The sequence below is a fragment of the Fundulus heteroclitus genome, unplaced genomic scaffold (genome assembly GCF_011125445.2).
Source record: "Fundulus heteroclitus isolate FHET01 unplaced genomic scaffold, MU-UCD_Fhet_4.1 scaffold_36, whole genome shotgun sequence".
Lineage (NCBI taxonomy): Eukaryota > Metazoa > Chordata > Actinopteri > Cyprinodontiformes > Fundulidae > Fundulus > Fundulus heteroclitus.
The window spans coordinates 4313253-4332220 of NW_023396770.1; the positions used below are offsets into that span (position 1 = coordinate 4313253).

Below are 18968 nucleotides of genomic sequence, written 5' to 3' on the forward strand. Positions count from 1 at the left end.
TGTAAACACAAACCTCCTTATTAGTGCTGATAATTATGTAAACATGTTATGATGGGCAGCGCTATGCTTAACTGTCCCGCGGAGAGAAATTCACACACGTTGTTGTTTGGGTCACATTTTTTAATCCATTCAGTTTTCTCTATTTCCAATCAGGTTTTTATTGTCTTTTTTTTTTGACAATTACATCAATGTATGTGCTACGGAGCTGTTAAACAAGGTCATGGACCTCTGGCTAATAAAGTTCTCAAGCATGCCATTTTTATTTCTCACAGGGATTTTGTAGTCCAAGCTGAAGGAGGCCAACGTTACAACTGGATAAATGAAAATGTATTAACTAACATAATTCATTAGACCGTTTCCCAGCAGACAACAAAAATGGCCAAACCAGGTGGGGTGGAACGCTCTGTGACTGGGAGGTGGCGGGGTTTAAAGTGCCTGCTTTGGATTGAAAGAGAGTTATTAATTAAATAGATTAATACAACTAATATTTCACAGGTCATAAATTCATTAAAGGTCGGTAACGCAGCAGCGCCAGATGGACTCCCTGTTGATTTATAAAAATATTTTAAAGATAAACTGGCTGAGCCCCTTTATGACATGTTGATTTAGTGTTCTAATAGTTTGTCTTCCAATTTTAATGAGAGAAGCTATAATTATTATCTTATCTAAACCAGGAACACCCGATAATAATTGTGGGAATTTGCTTCCTAGAAGTCTGACTACCAAAAAAATACTGAGTAAAACTTTGGTCAAAAGATTAGAGGAGATGCTCCCAGCTATTGCAATCAAAATGAGTTGATTAAATGCAGACAGAGATTTCACAATGAAAGACATGTTTTAAATATCTTGCATGACCAAAAAGTAGAAAAACATACAGCTTCTCTCTCTCTCTTCATATCGATAAAGCGTTTGATAGAAGAGAGTCAACTTGGATGTTGTTATAAGATTTGGATTTGGGAAGTCTTTCTTTAAAAGTGAATAAAGCTATTATATTCTATAGGTAAACTTTTAAAATTGTGGGACCATTTCAGAGTTATTTAATACTACAAGAAGATGTCCACAAGGTTTGCTGCTGTCACTACTGGCTTTTTATTCTGGCTGTCGATCCGTTAGCACTAAGGTCGTTCTTTCAAATACATGGGATAACTGATGGTAACACGGAACATAAAATCACTTTTTTTAACACATTCTGTACATATAAAATATATTTTTCTATTTGCTGCCACATTCCTGACAAGTATTTGTATTAGTTTCTATTTGCTTTATGTACTATCTGCACCATCATATGCTCCATTTATTTTTGCAATGTATCCTGCTGCTATATATACTTGCACTGATCATATTGTCCAACACATAACGTTCAGAACAACAGCCAGAGAGAACGTTTCTCTCCAGGGAGGAAGAGATGAGATTGTCCTTGTTATGTTTGTTGCTGCATTTCTGACAAACACTGAGGTTTCTTCTGATTTTTTACTCTGAGGGTTGTAGCAACATTTTGCTCTTATGTACATTGTTAATGTGCAGTTAAATGGTAATAAAGTCTGTCTAAGTCTGATAATGTAATTCTTTTTTTAAAATGGTTGAATACTTCCCTACCAGAGTTGCTGGGACTGAGTGAGTTATGTGGCAGCATCTCTGGATATATAAAATAAACATGTTCAAGTCATCATTAATGCTGCTTATTGCAGAAATACGTCAAGACACTCCACAACACTTGTTTAGTTTTAAAGCACCCAACCTTACAAACCTTATCAAGATAGAACCCATTTAGAAACTATAATCTCGGTTAACTACAAGGCTGCACTGGAATCAATATACAAAGACATAGAAAGATGAATATCTCTTTCAACTTCTTTGATAGGAAGGATAAATTAAAGATGACCATATTACCATTCCTTTGCTGCCACCTGCTGGATTGTTTTCCAAGATCAACTCATTCATTAGGAAATTTATTTGGAATAAGATGCATCCTTGAAGTAAAGACTTGGTTTCTCTTAGTGAAAAGTTGCAGGCCTCAAATTAAAGATGAGGTTTAATTTGTCCTGTTTATTAGGTTCTCAGTTTAGTCCACGTTACAGTTCTTTTTGTGGTTCTAAAAAGTACACAGATAAATAAAATTCACCACTTAGGATGTTTGTCACAAAGTCTTTGCAAAGTTTTCAGTGAATGTCTCTCATTAACGTAGAAATAGTTTAAAATAGAAAGTAAGTAGTAAACTATTTCCTAAATTTACACAGAGACACAGGTGGATTCTATTTATCATCATAAGTCATTTAGGTCAACATTGAAACATTGGAAGCTTTGGCCATCATCGTTTTCGGCTCTTTCCCTGAATGAAGAAAGCTTCTATACTTGCTTTTCGGAAACGCTCCCTCCGTTATGCGATACATGCTTCAAAACCTCGGCTCATCTCGTATCATCTCTACTGCTCTGGACACCAAACCCTGAACCGTTCCTTGACCTCATCTGTCTGCCTGCGCCCCCGCCTGGTCCTGCAGCCTCTTGTTACCGACTCAAGCCTGGACCTCAGAATCGTCTTCTTCCTCTGTCTGGAGTGTTTCACTGGTGACCGACTCTCTCTCCTGGATTCACATATTGCCTGTGTCCCTCTGGAGACCTCAGCCAGTTCCCCTGATCACATGTGTATTACCCATGCCTGGACATCAGATTACCTGACTGCACTGGTTCTCCCAATCAGTTTGCCTGAAGTGGATCAGTAGTTCACTGATCCAGATCATCTCTGTGGAGCCCACAGATCTACTTGTCAGGACCAGCGTGTCTTTTATTCAGTGCTCATTAAACCTCACTGAGTTGGTGTCAGCCACTAACCCGTCCCTCCTCTTTACTGTGGTTCCTGTCTTAACTCCAGACCGTTCCTGCTCCATCTATCTCAGCTTTTTAATAGATTTGTTAAAGTTAACTTGGTGTCTGACTGAATTATCGGGTCTCCAGCTTTCTGATTCATTACAGTGAGAATTAAACAAATCACAAGTTGGCCTCTAAGCCTCATTAATCAGCAGAAATAAAAAAATAAAGAGTATTGAACTTTCCCTTGGTTAACAGGAGCTTATGTCTTTTAAGGGAACGTGTATTATCAGATAAAGCACGTCCTCCTACAAAGAGGCATTTTTACCACTGCTGGCCACAGTTTATCAGCTTCTGTCGCTCTTGCAGACGTCTTCAGAACCACATCCTGTGTTGCTGCAGGTGTCTGGAGATTTTTGCAGCTGCCCTGATTGCTGCTCTGTGGACTCTTGAAGAAAATGGAGCCATTCCTGGAGCCATTCACTGTCATTGTGCCAACATGTTGGATGGTATTAATTACTTCAGGCAGACCCTTTTACTTTAATCAACTCCATACATAGCTGCTGATTCTTCACTAAGTCCTCTGAAGGATCAGCACACCTTTAATCTTCATAACAAAGCTGCTTTCTGCTGTTTTGCTTAGAAACAGAGTGTGTGCCGTCTTAACAGATCCATAATTTCTGCTTTGGTTTCTTGGATCAGGGATCTCAGCCAACATGCATTGATAGGACAACTCAGGGTAGTAATCACATCTGATGAGCGCTCTTTGTCTGTCTTTGCTTTGTTTGGAGGTTTTGCTGGAGAAACAGGCAGAGAAAGGATTTTGTTTTCATCCATCATACTGAGGAGCTCCTTTCCAGCTGAATAGCTGTGAAGAGTTCATCGAAACATCACCAGCAGTGTTGTTAGCAGAAATGTCTTGACATTTTGAAATGTGGGTGGCTATCGTTTTATTATAAATTATAAAATTTAATTTGCTGTTTTATTGAATGTAAACTTGTTCTAACATTTTCACTGCAATAACTTTGGTGACGGAGCTCAGCTAAAGTCATGCACTCACAGCACCAACTTGGACCGCCTCCTGAGTAAAAAAAATCATCAAAGTGTGAAGAGAGCAAAATGACAGAACACGTGATGTTGGTGTGAAGATCAGATCATACATTAATTTAGTCACAAAGAGGAAATAACATCAGTTCTTTCAGATGTGCAGCAGAGAAAAGTCTCTCAGTGTTCAGCAGCTGATAGAAGGACAGGAGATGTTGGTTCTGGAACTGGTTCTGATCGTTGTGCTTCAGTTTGAAGGTAAAGATCTGTTTTCTTTCTAATGAGGCTGAGACAAATTAAAGGACACTTTGGTTTACTGTGATATTTTATAGCAATATGAAAATTAACATTTAGTATTTGGAGAAATGTATTTATGTAGCATGTATTATTCAATCGGGTTTTACTAAATACATAAAAACATGTTCAGAAAATTCAGATTCAACATTCCTTTAAAAACGTCTAGCCTAGTAGTGAAATGATTACAACATTGATTACTGTCGAAATGAAATATCTAAAGAAGCATTATAAAAAGGTTTTAAATTAAAAAAAAACAATGAACAACAATGAATCAAACGTGATAGAAAATAATTAGTTAACCCTATATTTCTAATTTCACCTTTATGATTGTTTCTGTGAAGGATGAAGTGTGTAAAACTTTAATGTGTCTTTGTCTCTGCTGCAGGCACCAGAGGAGGAGAACTTTATCTCTATCACAGATCTGGAGATGATGTCGTTCTACCTTGTAACAGTCCTGCATCTTCTTACTCATGCTCCATTGTTACCTGGATTTACTTCAGAGATCCAAGATCAAGCACTCTGTTGGAGGTTCAGGACGGAAAAGTTGTTCAGAGTTCACCTCGAGCTGCCAGGTTAAATGTGGACAGTAAATGCTCTCTGATCATCAACAACATCACTGCTGAGGATGCTGGAGCGTACTTGTTTCGATTTGGACATGGAACCACCTTTAATGGCAGTGTGCTTCTGAGTGTTTTGACCGGTGAGTTTGTAGACTTGAAGGATCTGACGCTGTCAGACTCTTTCCTTCTGATTAACTTTGTGAAATACTTGTGTTGGACAGATGTTTCTGACATCAGCAGTTCTGATGAATATCTGATGCAGTCAGAAGTTAAAATGTTGTTCTGTCAGAGTGAGAATGAATCATTTTTTCAGCGCTGTGTGATGGCTTCAACCACACATCAGTCCACACACTTAGTTTGACTTTACTGTCAGATATCTGATATTTAAAATGTATTTAAAATATTTATTCATTGCATTATTAATTTTTAATGATCAAATGAAACTCAATGGCTGAGTAAATGTTATAATAATTTTATTTTACCAAGAAAAAAACAGAAATACTTTATGCTGAGTGACCTTTGTTGGGTGTGTGCTGCTTCCTGGTTGAGCTAAAGGCGGGGCCAAGCTTTGAGGACCCTGACATCAGGAAGTGGGCTCATCAGAATGAACGTTGTGGTCGGCTGCTGTGGGGCTGTTTAGATTCAACTAGTTGATCTTGGATTGTGTGGTTAAATGGTTTGATCAAACCTCTGGATCATTGACTTTCATTTGGAAAGATTTCTAGTTTTGTTCCATCATGCTGATGAAAACCTGCTCAGATCTGCTATATTAGTGCAGATCAATCAGCAAGTAACATGAAGACAAAATCTAAAGTTCCAACAAATATGTTTTCGTAACTTTTCCATATTTTTATTCTAGTCTTCACAGCCTGAGACAACGTTTTTTAAGTTTCTCATTTTATAGAAAGTTTATTCTACATCTTTCAGACTGAGACAACAGTTTTCATTTTTCTTCCAGTCTCTCCATCTCCACCAGGTGCTGATCCAACAAAGGATGGAGATTTCACATTACAGTGTTCTCTGGTCAGATACAGAGGGTTGGGTCCTTGTCCAGAGAAGAGCCTCCTCTGGGTGAATGAGACAGGAAGTGAGCTGCTTGGTGAAGGTGTTGGGTTCAAGTCTGGAGGACAGACTGGCTGTGATTCTAATCTCACTGTGAAGCTTCAGAGCAGCAGCAACAGAAGATACACCTGCCAGTTTGTTGAGGACAACACAGTAAAGATAGAAGCTCACTACACACCTGTGTTTAAAGGTAGGATGTCATCTTATTATAATATGTACGTGTCTTCAGATCAAGTAATATCTGTTATATTTTGTTTTCATTCAGATTTGTTGCACCTTCTGCATTGCATGTTCTCTGTTATGTTCTCTGTCTCTTAACAGGAGTTCCTGCCAACAGAACCATCATCATCCTTGGAGCAGTGATCTGTGTTTTCCTGCTGCTGGTGGTTCTTGCTGCTGTTTTTTTCAAACTCAGGAAAATCAGAGTTAAAGAGGATCACAGAACGACAACAGGTAATAGCTACACATGAGTGTTTAACTATAGCATCCACCTACTATATTCTATGTTTTAGTTTTGTATTTTGCAAAAATTAGAACAATGCTTTATTTATAGTCCTGATTTCCTCCAATCCTCATATGTTCCTGATATTCATTTTAGACTCCATTCTCTCTTTCTCATCTTTTTCACCCCCTTGTTCTTGGGGGTTAGATTGGCCCTCCCTCCTGGTTGGCTCATATGGGAGGGCCAGCCAGGTTTCAGGGGGGTCCAGTGCAACTGGAAGTCAAAGTGAGCCTCAATCTAGAACCTACTGCCCACATTAAACAGCAGCTCCCTTCCAGTCTGTTTGAACTTGACCTCTGGATTTCTGTCAACTCTCATGTTGTTTAACACCTCGCACATAATTAAGACAATCAGAATAAACTAAGGGTTAAAAAAACAGAAACTCACCACTGATGTTGATAAACTACCAAAGGACCGCTGTCACCTGTAGCTTGGCTGGATAGAATCACTCCTAAAACATCCACTGAGAACAGGATCTGTTCAAGCTGCAGCACAGCAACAGTTACCATTGGACCAACATTACACTAAAAACATCTTGAGAGGATGGATGGCTCAAAAAGTCCTCAGAGGCCCCCGGGACCCCCGCCGCCGAACCCCCGGGGTTAATACAAGCAGCCGCCAGGAATGGTCCAAACCAAACCTGACATAAAGACGAATAGAAAACCACTTACACAGTCTCATTCACACATTCCCACCCTAGATCCCCCACATGCATACTCTTACCCACAAAAAAGACCGCAGTACACATACTCACACTCACCACTCATCCTATACACCCACCTTTAAACCCCAACCTACCAGGTCCATATTCCAGCCTTAACACTCTACCCCGATTCCAGCCCAGACGACCCATGGGCCAATCCACCCAGAGATGGGGCCAACAAGAACCGAACGCGCCAGTTAACCAGAGCCTACTCAACTAACCCTGAGACGCTGCCTCCCCCACACCCTGCCTTCCATAATCCGGAGGAAGAGCAGAAGTGCCAGCCCCAGCTCCAGCCGGACGGGAAGTCGTAGTCAGTTCGGGGCTCATAAACAGTGATACAGTTCCCAGGGTAGAAGTTTCAGAAGGGCTAGGCAAGGAGCGAGTTCAGAATCCAAATGAGAGATGATAACAAGTGGCACACACTGAACAGAGGTTCCAAATCAGGGGCAGAGACAGGAGAAAGATCCAAGGTCCTGGCTTGGGTCGTACATGAGAGGCAGATGAATCCAGGCAAGGGCAGAGGCAGACTTGGTCAAGATAGAAGGCAGGAAGTCAATGTCCAGAATACAGAAGCCAACAGGAGAATCCAATAGGGGCAAGGCAGGAAGGAGAAAACAGGAACAAGACGGGTCGAGATCATGAAGGCAATTAAGGAATGTTGGATAGTATATCCAGCAAACACAAAAGTGTGAGTCTACTCACGCAATCACTTTCAAGAATCTGGCAGCTACACACTGGAAGAGCCAGGAATATATAGTACTCCTCCCCGGTGCAGTGACTCCACTTATTGGAGCTGCCGCAGGTCTAACTGCTCAGACCTTGATTACCCGTGAAGCACAGGGAATAAGGTGTGACATCATGAGACTGCAGACATACAGAATCATTACAGGCTGATTGTCACAAATTTCTGCAGCAAAGTTCATGGTCTCTCTCTGTAAGGGGGGATGACTGGTAACCATGAAGCTCTTTCTTTATCATAGAACAATGTGTTTCTCACATGATAAAAACACTAGGGCACTAGTTGTTGCCCTGTTGTTGAGGAGAAAAAGAAGGTGCTGGTATCTAACTGTCTGCGATGCAGAGAAAAACCACATCCAAAGAAGGTGTTGGCTAAATGATACTGTACTGGTGTGAAGAATGTTGTGTCTGTTGGTCGTGTGAAAGTACATCACTAAAACAGAACTTTTAGTGCAGCAAGCAGAGCACCCAGTGGAGCTTGGTGCAAAGGTTCATACAGCTTCATACACAATGAGCTTGGACTTTCTGCAACCCAGAAAGAAATGTCTTGTGCAGGATGCGAGAAATATAAATTGAGTTTTGTGTGGGGTAACACATTAGGTGTGCAGTCCTCTTTAATCTCTTAGAAGAGGCAACTGTCTAAGCCCTTCCTACTGTAGATAATACACTGACTGCTGTGTATTTCTAAAACAATCAAGTAGCTCTGACTGTTTATGAGTTGTGTTTGTTAGTTGTTATAGTAAACTGCCCATCCTCTATGTTCATTTCTCTAAACCCGAAGAGCTGTGTTTATGTTAATTTTTATCTCATTGCTCTTTCTGCCGTAAATAACTTTTCTCAGAATAAGGAAGAGCTGTTTCCATAGCTATCATTGATAGTAGTGTCATGATTTGGGGTTTTATTATTTGCTTATGTTCTGTTTAGTCTCAGGTTTGGTCTTTATGTTGATTTTGGTTCTGGATTAGTCTATTTTAACTTCTGTTTTGGTTTAGTAATTCTCTTCATGTAATCAATTCTGTCTTAGGTTTAGGTTATGTATTAGTTTTGGTTAAATGAATAGTTTGGGTTTTAATGTGGTTTGATTTTGTACTTTGTTTTATATTATCAGTTTCTTCTCGCCTGGGGTCCGTTCTTCGTACGTCGCTAACTCAGTTAGCAGGATTTCATTGTTGACGATTTGGCATGATCTTCGATCGTTTGGTTCTTCGAAAGACATCCTGCACTTGTTGTCATAGCAACATGTGCGCCAGCTTAAGCCTGCTCCAGAGCAGGCTTATTTCATGTAAACAAGATTAGATCACGGCTGTATAAGCAGAGGAGATGGAGAAGTCTGCCGTAGCCATGTCCATTTTTACGACTGCAACCTGTTGCAGAGAAAATTATGCAAGAATAATTTGCAGAGTTTTTCGAATTAATTGCGTATTGCGCAATAGACAGGATCCTTTAGCGCAGCGCGACAGTGTAATTGTAGAGAGATTTTCTTGTTGGCTGTTATAAACAGACAAACACATCGTTTAACAGTGGCTTTTAAAGAGGAAAAATTGGTGTTGGAGCCATAAATCTAAAATATTTAGCTTATTTGTATGATGGTTTGCTTTTTTATCCTATTCAGTAAGAACATTTGTTCGGGCCATTTTATTGTGAAGTTTAGTTTTACTTTGAAAGGCTTGCTTCCTGTCGAGCCGTATATTGTACTAGAAAAAACTATGGATGGATTATCTAGACACGGAGCAATACAGTTTTACCGTGTAAACTGTGGATGACTTGGAAAAGGAAAATTTAAATTTGCACGTGTCCTTACTTCCCGTGTCTAAGGAATGACTCTGAAATTTGGATCTCTTGACATAACAAATGCCTTTTTAAAATAAAGTATAATAAATAAAGGCTACCATTTTGTAGAATATTCTTGTATTTCCCTTTTACTTGTCCCCATGTTCTAGTGGGTCCAGTGGGGGCGCTGACATAAAAGAACAAAGTAATATGAGATTTTTAAAATACAAAAATTCTAAAGTGATAGAAACATCTACCATGGACAGTATTTACGCATTAATTTCTCTGCTGCTTTTTGCCAGCCCTCTCTCCTGGCTTTAACAGATTTTTAGGTGTTTTAATCAATGACTCAAATTCGCCATAACCTTCCATTAAAAGCTCTTGTTCTGCTTGGGAGAAAAACTGTGGGCGTTCTTTGGCCATGCTGAACAGCCAATAACAGCGTTGCTGATCAATGTTTCTACTATCGATACATTTCCCCTTTTAAACAAACGCATGAAGGCGCAGTTATCTCAGATAACTCAATCCAGCCATACTAATCATAAACAACAGGTGTGTTGGAAGAACCCAATTAGCCGGATCAGGATTAGCCGGATGAAATCATCTTGGATGTGTCATTTGATCTTGGATGTTTTAAGCAACGTACGAAGAACGGACCCCTGCTCTGATCAGTTCTGTCACCATCCTTTATTCAGTTCACCTGCCAGCATTCTTTTGTCTTCCTGTCACTCCCCTTCACCAGTCACCATCCAATCAGCTTCAGTTTACTTACAGACATTTTGTCCCCCCTGATCAGCTCCACCCATTCTGGTAATTAGTCTCACTCTGTTCACCTGCTCACTCCCCTACTTATATCAGCCTCTGTCTCCTGCACTCTGCCAGATCATTGTCTTTTGAGCCTTTGGTGAGTTTGGTCCAGCATTCCCTTTTGGTTTGTTCTGTCGACTTTACGCAATTGCCTCCAGCATTTCTGAGCCAGCCTGAACCCTGTACCTGTTTTTTCCTGCCCTGTTCTGACTGCTTACTCGTTTTGCTGACCTGATTCTTCCCTTGGATTATCGGAGCTTGCCTTGTCCCTGTTGTATTCCTGCCTGTTTTGGACTGCCATTTTTGTGTACCATTTTTGGACTGTAATTCTGACCACTGAGTTTTGCCTGCCCCTGTATTGTTTAGATTGCCTCCATTAAACCTGCTTTTTCATTCACCCTGCTTGTTCGGCCTGAATACTGGGTCCTGAATCAGTCTCTCGTTCATGACAAGTAGTTAAAAAAAAAATAAAAATCAGAAGTTGAATATGATTATTAAAAAAAGTTGATGAAAATAATTACAATGATTTGTTTTCTTTTTATCTAGAAGATCAAGATTCAGCCCATGAGAGTCATCATCATGTGAGTATTGCCACACTCAAACACATTTCCTATAGTTAACTACGGTGGCCGACAGGTGCAAATGCGCAGCAAAAGAGAAAACATGCAAACAAAAAAAAGACACGCGCACAAATTAAATGCGGCAAACAAAAAGCAAATAAAATGCAGCAAACAAAAAAGAAGACACCCCCGAATGAAATGCAGCAAACAAAAAGAGAGACGCAAACAAATAAAATGCAGCAAACAAAAAAGAAGACACCCCCGAATGAAATGCAGCAAACAAAAAGAGAGACGCAAACAAATAAAATGCAGCAAACAAAAAGAAGACACCCCCGAATGAAATGCAGCAAACAAAAAGAGAGACGCAAACAAATAAAATGCAGCAAACAAAAAAGAAGACACCCCCGAATGAAATGCAGCAAACAAAAAGAGAGACGCAAACAAATAAAATGCAGCAAACAAAAAAGAAGACACCCCCGAATGAAATGCAGCAAACAAAAAGAGAGACGCAAACAAATAAAATGCAGCAAACAAAAAAAGAAGACACCCCCGAATGAAATGCAGCAAACAAAAAGAGAGACGCAAACAAAAAAGAAGACACCCCCGAATGAAATGCAGCAAACAAAAAGTGGTGAAAACGGAAGTGCGGTCCGTGCACTTTCAGGCAATTCGATTTTTTTTCCAAAACAAAGCCGTTTTTCCGTTTTTGTCAACACAATTTAGAAACGGAAAACCAGAAAAACTTAATGAAAAAAACGGCCCCTTTTTCGATTTTGCCCATTCATTTTTCCATTTTCTTCTTCAGATTGAAAGGCGAAGACGGTTTTCACGGCTGGCCCGGAAGTGCAGAAAAATATTTCAAAATAAAAGCCTAGATGTACGCGTAACATAATGCAAGCCTGGAAAAAAAATGAAGCGGAGAGATGTCTTTTGAATAAAAAGAGAACCTTTTAACGTTGCAACATGATAGTTTATTGTAAAAAACGTGAGCTTTATTACGTTATTGTGTGTTTTATTGTTTGGGGGGGGGGGGTGTAATGAAGGTTGAGATGAAAACCTGTTGCTGTTAAATGTGACAACAAAGATTATGTAATGTAAAAATCTAAAATAGCATGAGTATGGGGAAAACTCAGCAGAATTAACTTATTTTCAATCAGTTGAATGATTAAAATTTGTTTTTTGAAGCAGCAACATCCCTACCAGTAGTATAACGTCACATTGTGGGGATTTGGTATAAGCAGTTGTTTAAGTAAATAGTGTAACACCTCAATAATATATTAACCACTTGGTCTCATATAAATGTGTGAAATAAACACAAATCTTCAATATTTCAAGCCAAAATAAATATTAAAAATTCTTAGTACCTTAAGGGAAATTTAAATATATTTAAAAAAATCAATCAAAAATATAGTAGAAGAATGTGAGCTGCTGGCAGGAAGGATCTTGAGGAGCTATCATCTTAAAGAACATGAAGAAGTCCCTTGCTCTTTTGATTCTTCACTGTGTTTTGGAGAGGAGGAAGTTATCCATCATCTTCAGTAGCTTATGCAGCATTTTTTTCTGGACAATCAGCTCAGCGGTTCAGGTAGTGGATCCTCAGCACAGGACCAGCTTTCTGGGTCGGTTCTTTCAGCAAATGAGCAAATAATTACACTTTCTAAAACAGACTTAAAAAAGCTAGGCAATGCAGCGTATCTAGCTATTGGTTAGATTGGATCTCAGTTTCCTTATGAATAAGAATCTCCATCTATAGGCTATTCAATAAGGGAGATTGTAACACTTGTTTAGTAAAAATGTAATAAAAAATTTCCATCAAGGAGAGAGGAAGCACTGAGGAACTCCCGTGAATGCCGCTATAGATGCTTTTCTAGTACAGACAGGGAACAGTTTCACTTTTTAATTAGCATCTTTTGTATGACAAATAGGAAATATATGGGGATAAAGGCACTCTATCCCCGTGGCAGTAGGGGAGACCGGGGCTAGTTGTCACATTGCAATTATCTTCTCCAGCAGAGGGTGCAACCAAAAAGTGGAATACTAGTTTTCTTCCTTTGCATGGTCAGGTCTCACGGACTGAGTGAGAAGAGGACAGGACATTGTAAGTTTAAATGAGCACCAATGGACCATTTTCCACTACCCAAAGTAAAAAAAAATTAAAAAATATTAACTCTATATTTTTTAAAATTACCTTCATTCAGATAAAAATTCTAGCAGTTATACATATGGACTCGTTAAAGTAGATATTAAGGCATCCGGTCATACTTCAGTCATTGTTTTGATTAAGCCTAACATTAAGATAGAGCTATTTAATTTAATTTTATTTATATAGCGCCAATTCATGAAACATGTCATCTCGAGACACTTTAAAAAGTCAAATTCAATCATATTATACAGATTGGTCAAAAATGTCCTATATAAGGAAACCAGTTGATTGCTTCAAAGTCCCGACAAGCAGCATTCACTCCTGGGGAAGCGTAGAGCCACAGGGAGAGTCTTCTGCATTGTACATGGCTTTGCAGCAATCCCTCATACTGAGCAAGCATGAAGCGACAGTGGAAAGAAAAACTCCCCATTAACGGGAAGGAAAACCTCCGGCAGAACCAGGCTCAGTATTAACGGTCATCTGCCTCGACCCACTGGGGCTTAGAGAAGACAGAGCAGAGACACAACAAGAGAGACAAAAAAGCACAGAAGCACACATTGATCCAGTAATCTGTTCTACATTAGATGGTAGTACCGGGTGAGCCGTCTTCCCTGGATGATGTCACAGCTAACAGAACGTCAGACTATGAAGAAAAAGAGAGAACAAAAAGTTAAAAGCTGAAATGACAACAGTCATTTCAATGCAATGCAAAACTGGAGAACAGGAGAAATCAGTAGAGTGAGAAAAATAGGCCCTGATGTCCTCCAGTAGCCTAAGCCTATAGCAGCATAACTATAGAGGTAGCTCAGGGTAACATGAGCCACTCTAACTATAAGCTTTGTCAAAAAGGAAAGTTTTAAGATTAGTCTTAAAAGTAGCATTAGCAAAAAAAAAAGCTAGCATTAGCAAACATGATCATTTTGGGGCAAGTTGTCACATGTAACAACTTACCCCAAAATGATCATTTTTAAAAATAATTTAAATTCATACATCCTACTAAATATTTTACATTTTTTTTTACAGAAAAAAAGAGTGATTTAAAAGAGAGGACAAAGTGAGAAGATGGTCAGGAGTTATAAAAGAAAAACAGAGCATGGCCGTGCAGCACCTGACGTGATGCTGAGGGCAGTCAGGCAGGTGACCCTAGGTCACAAGTCGAACAGAAGTACAGCGAAGGACTTTAATGTCAATTACCGCACTTTGATGTGATACTGTAAAACATTCACACCAGCGGAAATTCAGGGTCAGACAGCTATCAATCAAAGTTTCATAATATTTCATTTTATTTCATGTTATTTCATATGAAGCATGTGCTCCTGGCAATTCAATCTACATAAGCTATACCAAAACTGCAACTCAGATGAGGAGTCTGACTCTGAGATTTTCTTTTGTTTGTATTCAAAGTTTAAGTGTCAGTTTCGTAATGCATGTTGCATATTTATTTCATAAATAGTAAAAGTGAGTTATTGTCATTTATTCACTTAACATTAAAAATAACAACAAAATTCATTTTGCCCTTTTTTTATTGTTTGCAAAACCCCGTGTGACAACTCAACCTTTGGAGAGGCAACATGTCACATGGTGACAATCTCCATTAGATCGCTTATAACTCTGCACAGGAATAAGATATGAAAAATACCAGAATACAAAATATATACCTGAGACTTTGCTCTTTCATCTGGTACATATGTTTTTTTATATATGGTGTTTTGATTCCAACATTTATGTATGAGTGTAAAAAGTGCCCCGGTCTCCCCTATTTGTTTTTGTTGTTGGTGAAGATAAATGAATTAAAACAATAAAAACAACTTTGTTTCTCTGTTAGCTTCAACTATATATACTGTTCACTAAAAACAAGACACGTATAGACAGTAATCCTATGTGAAGGTGGGTTTTGCTTGATGAGAAAAATCTTCAAATGCTTCCATATTTTTGTATACAGCATTTGATCAGCCTTTGTGTTTCATGTTCCACCAATAAAACACACAATAATGTAATAAAGCTCACGTATCTACAATAAACTATCATGTTGCAACCTAAAAAGGTCCTATTTTTATTCAAAAGAAATCTCTCCGCTTCATTATTTTTCTTCAGACTTGCATTATGTTACGTGTACATCTAGGCTTCTATTTTGAAATATTTTCCTGCACTTCCGGGCCAGCCGTGAAAGCGTCTTCGTCTTTCAATCTTAAAAAGAAAATGGAAAAAAGAATTGGGCGAAATCGAAAAACGGGCCGTTTTTTTCATTAAGTTTTTCTGGTTTTCCGTTTCTAAATTGTGTTGACAAAAACGGAAAAACGGCTTTGTTTTGGAAAAAAATCGAATTGCCTGAAAGTACACGGACCGCACTTCCGTTTTCAACACTTTTTGTTTGCTGCATTTCATTCGGGGGTGTCTTCTTTTTTGTTTGCGTCTCTCTTTTTGTTTGCTGCATTTCATTCGGGGGTGTCTTCTTTTTTGTTTGCTGCAATTTATTTGTTTGCGTCTCTCTTTTTGTTTGCTGCATTTCATTCGGGGGTGTCTTCTTTTTTGTTTGCGTCTCTCTTTTTGTTTGCTGCATTTCATTCGGGGGTGTCTTCTTTTTTGTTTGCTGCATTTTATTTGCTTTTTGTTTGCCGCATTTAATTTGTGCGCGTGTCTTTTTTTTTTTTTTGTTTGCATGTTTTCTCTTTTGCTGCGCATTTGCACCTGTCGGCCACCGTAGTTAACAGACTCCAAAGAAAACCATCAAATTATTCTTCATATTTTAAGAATGAGTTTGAAAATTGGGACTATATTTGAAACAAATAGAATAGACTATACGTTTGTTGTCCTTTTATAACAAGTACAAGATTAAAAAAAATTGCCAACCAGTCTGTGCACCACACTTTAAAAACATGAAAATTACAAATAATCATTCCTCACTTATATTCCATTATTCCCTGTGAGCATATTGCATACCAGATGTGTTCATCAGCATTGATGGTGGTTATTGCTGTTGGGTAAAAGCTGCTCTTGAAACGGTGGTTCTTGTTTTTAATGCTCTGTAGCGTTTGCTTGATGGCAACAGTTAAAACAGAGCGTAACCAGGATGTGAGATGTGCTTACACAGGAACAGTGTAATTTTTGCAGAGAGGGCAGCCAATAATCTTTTAAGCAGAACTGATGATCCTCTGGGGTGATTCTCTTTTGAGCTACTGTGATGCTGGTGTGTCACACATTCATAATATATATTAAAACACTCTCTATACAGCATTGATAGTAGGACTCCTGAAGAAGTAGAAGTCTGCGGTCCTCACAGACACAGGATGGTATTAAATGCAGAGCTATAGTCCATAGAAAGCAGCTGCACATTTCTCCCCTGATGCTCCAGATGGGACAGTGCAGCATGGAGGGCTGTGGCTGCAGAACCTCTGTGGATCTGTTCTGCTAAAAGCAGGTATGACGGTTCTTGCCTGTGCCACCATGAAGTGCAAAGTCACGGGAAATGAATGCAGTTGCTTCCTCTTTTCTAAACTTCTCAGAGAATTAAAAAAAAAAAACTACCACAGTTTTGATCAGCAGCCATTTTGTAGTTCATGACAGATTCCTGGGTAAATAAAAAAAAGAAAAAAAAAAAAGGAAGCAGTAAGACAAATCCAGCAGAATAGAATAAGACAGATGAGCTGATGTGGTTAGAAAGATGCAGATTGTCTTTATTATAACAGTAAATAAAGGTTTACTGTCCATTTTCCCCAGGATGAGGTGTATTCCATTGTGACCTATGCCACTGTTGACCATTTTAAGGACAGAATGTCTAATAAGATAAAGGTAAGAGACCCAATGAACCTTGCAATTTTATAACAGTCCTATTTTTAATTTGCTTGTTTAACGTTGTGATATCAATGAAGGATACAATTCAATCTAAGCTGCTGGTAGAAGATTGAATGAATTTGTTTTACTCAACTTTGTTAAATGTATCATAATCTGATTTCAACTTTTCTCTAATTACTCAGAGGAGGGTTAATTTTATTTCACCATTTTAAACCATAAAATCATGTGAATGGGGGCCCGACTGAACAGCTGCATTTTGCACAAGGTTTGGAAACATGTTAAATGATACCATAGATACAAGTGGAAAGTCTTTCAAATGGAACTGAAACAGTTTGTGGTTTCTGTGCTGCAGGTCAAACAGGACGAAGACTCTGTGACTTATTCTTCTGTCAGGACTAAAAATAAGACGGAGGTGAACATCAACCCCAACAGTCTCTGCAACAGCATCGCTAAGACAAAATGAACCACATAAGGAAATAAAACATCTCTTCACACCTCTGCCTTTAATGGCCCTTTTTCCAGGAAGTGAACCATTGAGTTTAAGTGTCAGTGATACTAACGCATTCATTTATAGCTGGTGCTGCACCGTTTGCTGTTGCATTTTAATGAATGAAAATACAATCTGAGCAGAAATATACAGTTAGTGAGTTATATGATATAGCTTTGTTATAACTGTGGACTGTAAATAGTCAAACAAAGAGGTGCAACATCAATATTCAGTAACTTGTTAATTTATGAACAGATCTAAAATAATCAAATGTATTTTATATTTTATTGTACCATAAACTCATCATCATTCTGTAAAATACAACTTTCTGCCAGCAAAGTAGAAACAAACTCATATCCTCTGATCTTTAGTGGTGTGCGATACTAGGAATTTTTATTCGATCCGATACCAAGTAAATACTTGTAGCAGAAATACTGCTACAAGTTTGGAGATGTTTACTTATTCACCACAAATATATGGTTTACTAAAGAAAAATTAAAGTTTACAAATTTTAGTCTTACCACTAGGGGTCAGCAGAATTTACTTGATACTATAAGAAACTTGCTGTGACAACCATGTAAAAAACCTATTAATGTACCTATTGTTCATCTTCACTTCTTACTTGAATAAAATCTGGTTGAATTTATTTATTGCTGTTGGTGTGACTGAGATGTTACAGACCACAGAACTGCCTTCACTTCTTCAATCATTCTGCCAAAGCCACCATGTTGCAGCTTTGATAGGAGGCTGCAGGTATGGAGAATAATTCAGTTTTACATCTCAGGTCAGCTTCCACTGTGTTGGAGTTTTATCAACACCAGGTCTGTTCTACCATGAATTATAGGTTTGGTTGGAGTTTACAGTTAGGTTTACTATGCAGGTAATTATAGCTTTTACTACTAAATTCAACTGCAGACATGGTGGCCTCATATGTGTTAATGTCCAGAAAAAAATAAAGTTTTTGCATAGTGAAAGTAATTATCAGCAAAATAAAAAGTTGTGGAGTTTTCATTTAAAATTATTACTACAGTAGGCATTTTACTGATTAATATTTATATATTATAGGTTATACAAACAGGTTCATAGCAAGTTGAAACTGCTAAAAGACGTCCCAATACAATATTTAGTATAATTAAAATTCAGTGACTTTAAAAAGACGAGTTTAGAGCTGCTTCTACATAGAAACCACCAGGTCCACAGGTCTCGGGCTCAGAAGGAGGCAGGTCCATAGTCTGGTCCCCTTTAGCTTTCAGTTGCATCCAGTGCAACCAGCAAGCTCTGATGACATGACCTGAATGACCTGAAGGGTGGAGCAGTTTGCCCATGCAGACCTTTTTAAGTCAAATCCAAGATCTTCAGAATCAACCATCACCTGCCTCAATGATTACCGTCCTGTTGCTCTGACACCATCCCTGCTGGGCTGGACAGGCTGCAGTTTGCCTACAGGGAGAATCGCTCCAGAGAGAACGCTGTATTGTTTGCACTTCACTCAGTTCAGTTATAACCGGGAAGTACACATGACATCATATGCTTACTCCGATTACTTTTGTATTTTTTTATATTATGTTTTTCTCATTTTTCTTTTTGATCCACTGTATATAATTGATGCACCCTTTCCTACTCCAGACTATTGAGCCGATGTGACAAGTGAATTTCTCCAATGTGAGATCAATAAAGACTATCTTATCTTAAGTC

General features: G+C 38.6%; 2 protein-coding genes across 3 annotated transcripts in view; one reads left to right on the forward strand and one right to left on the reverse strand.

The window, feature by feature from the left end:
- Window positions 1–17858, forward strand: part of LOC118556300 — a 37252-nt gene extending 19394 nt beyond the window's left edge. The window contains exons 7-13 of the mRNA XM_036130478.1: window positions 5928–5958; window positions 6090–6221; window positions 10838–10872; window positions 14302–14304; window positions 16712–16783; window positions 16969–17051; window positions 17139–17858. Coding sequence (XP_035986371.1) covers window positions 5928–5958; window positions 6090–6221; window positions 10838–10872; window positions 14302–14304; window positions 16712–16783; window positions 16969–16998 — 303 coding nt within the window. The 3' untranslated portion in view covers window positions 16999–17051; window positions 17139–17858. The remainder of the gene's footprint in view (window positions 1–5927; window positions 5959–6089; window positions 6222–10837; window positions 10873–14301; window positions 14305–16711; window positions 16784–16968; window positions 17052–17138) is intronic.
- LOC110368380 overlaps window positions 1–18968 on the reverse strand; it is a 718672-nt gene that overhangs the window by 203555 nt on the left and 496149 nt on the right. The gene's annotated exons all lie outside the window — the stretch shown is intronic.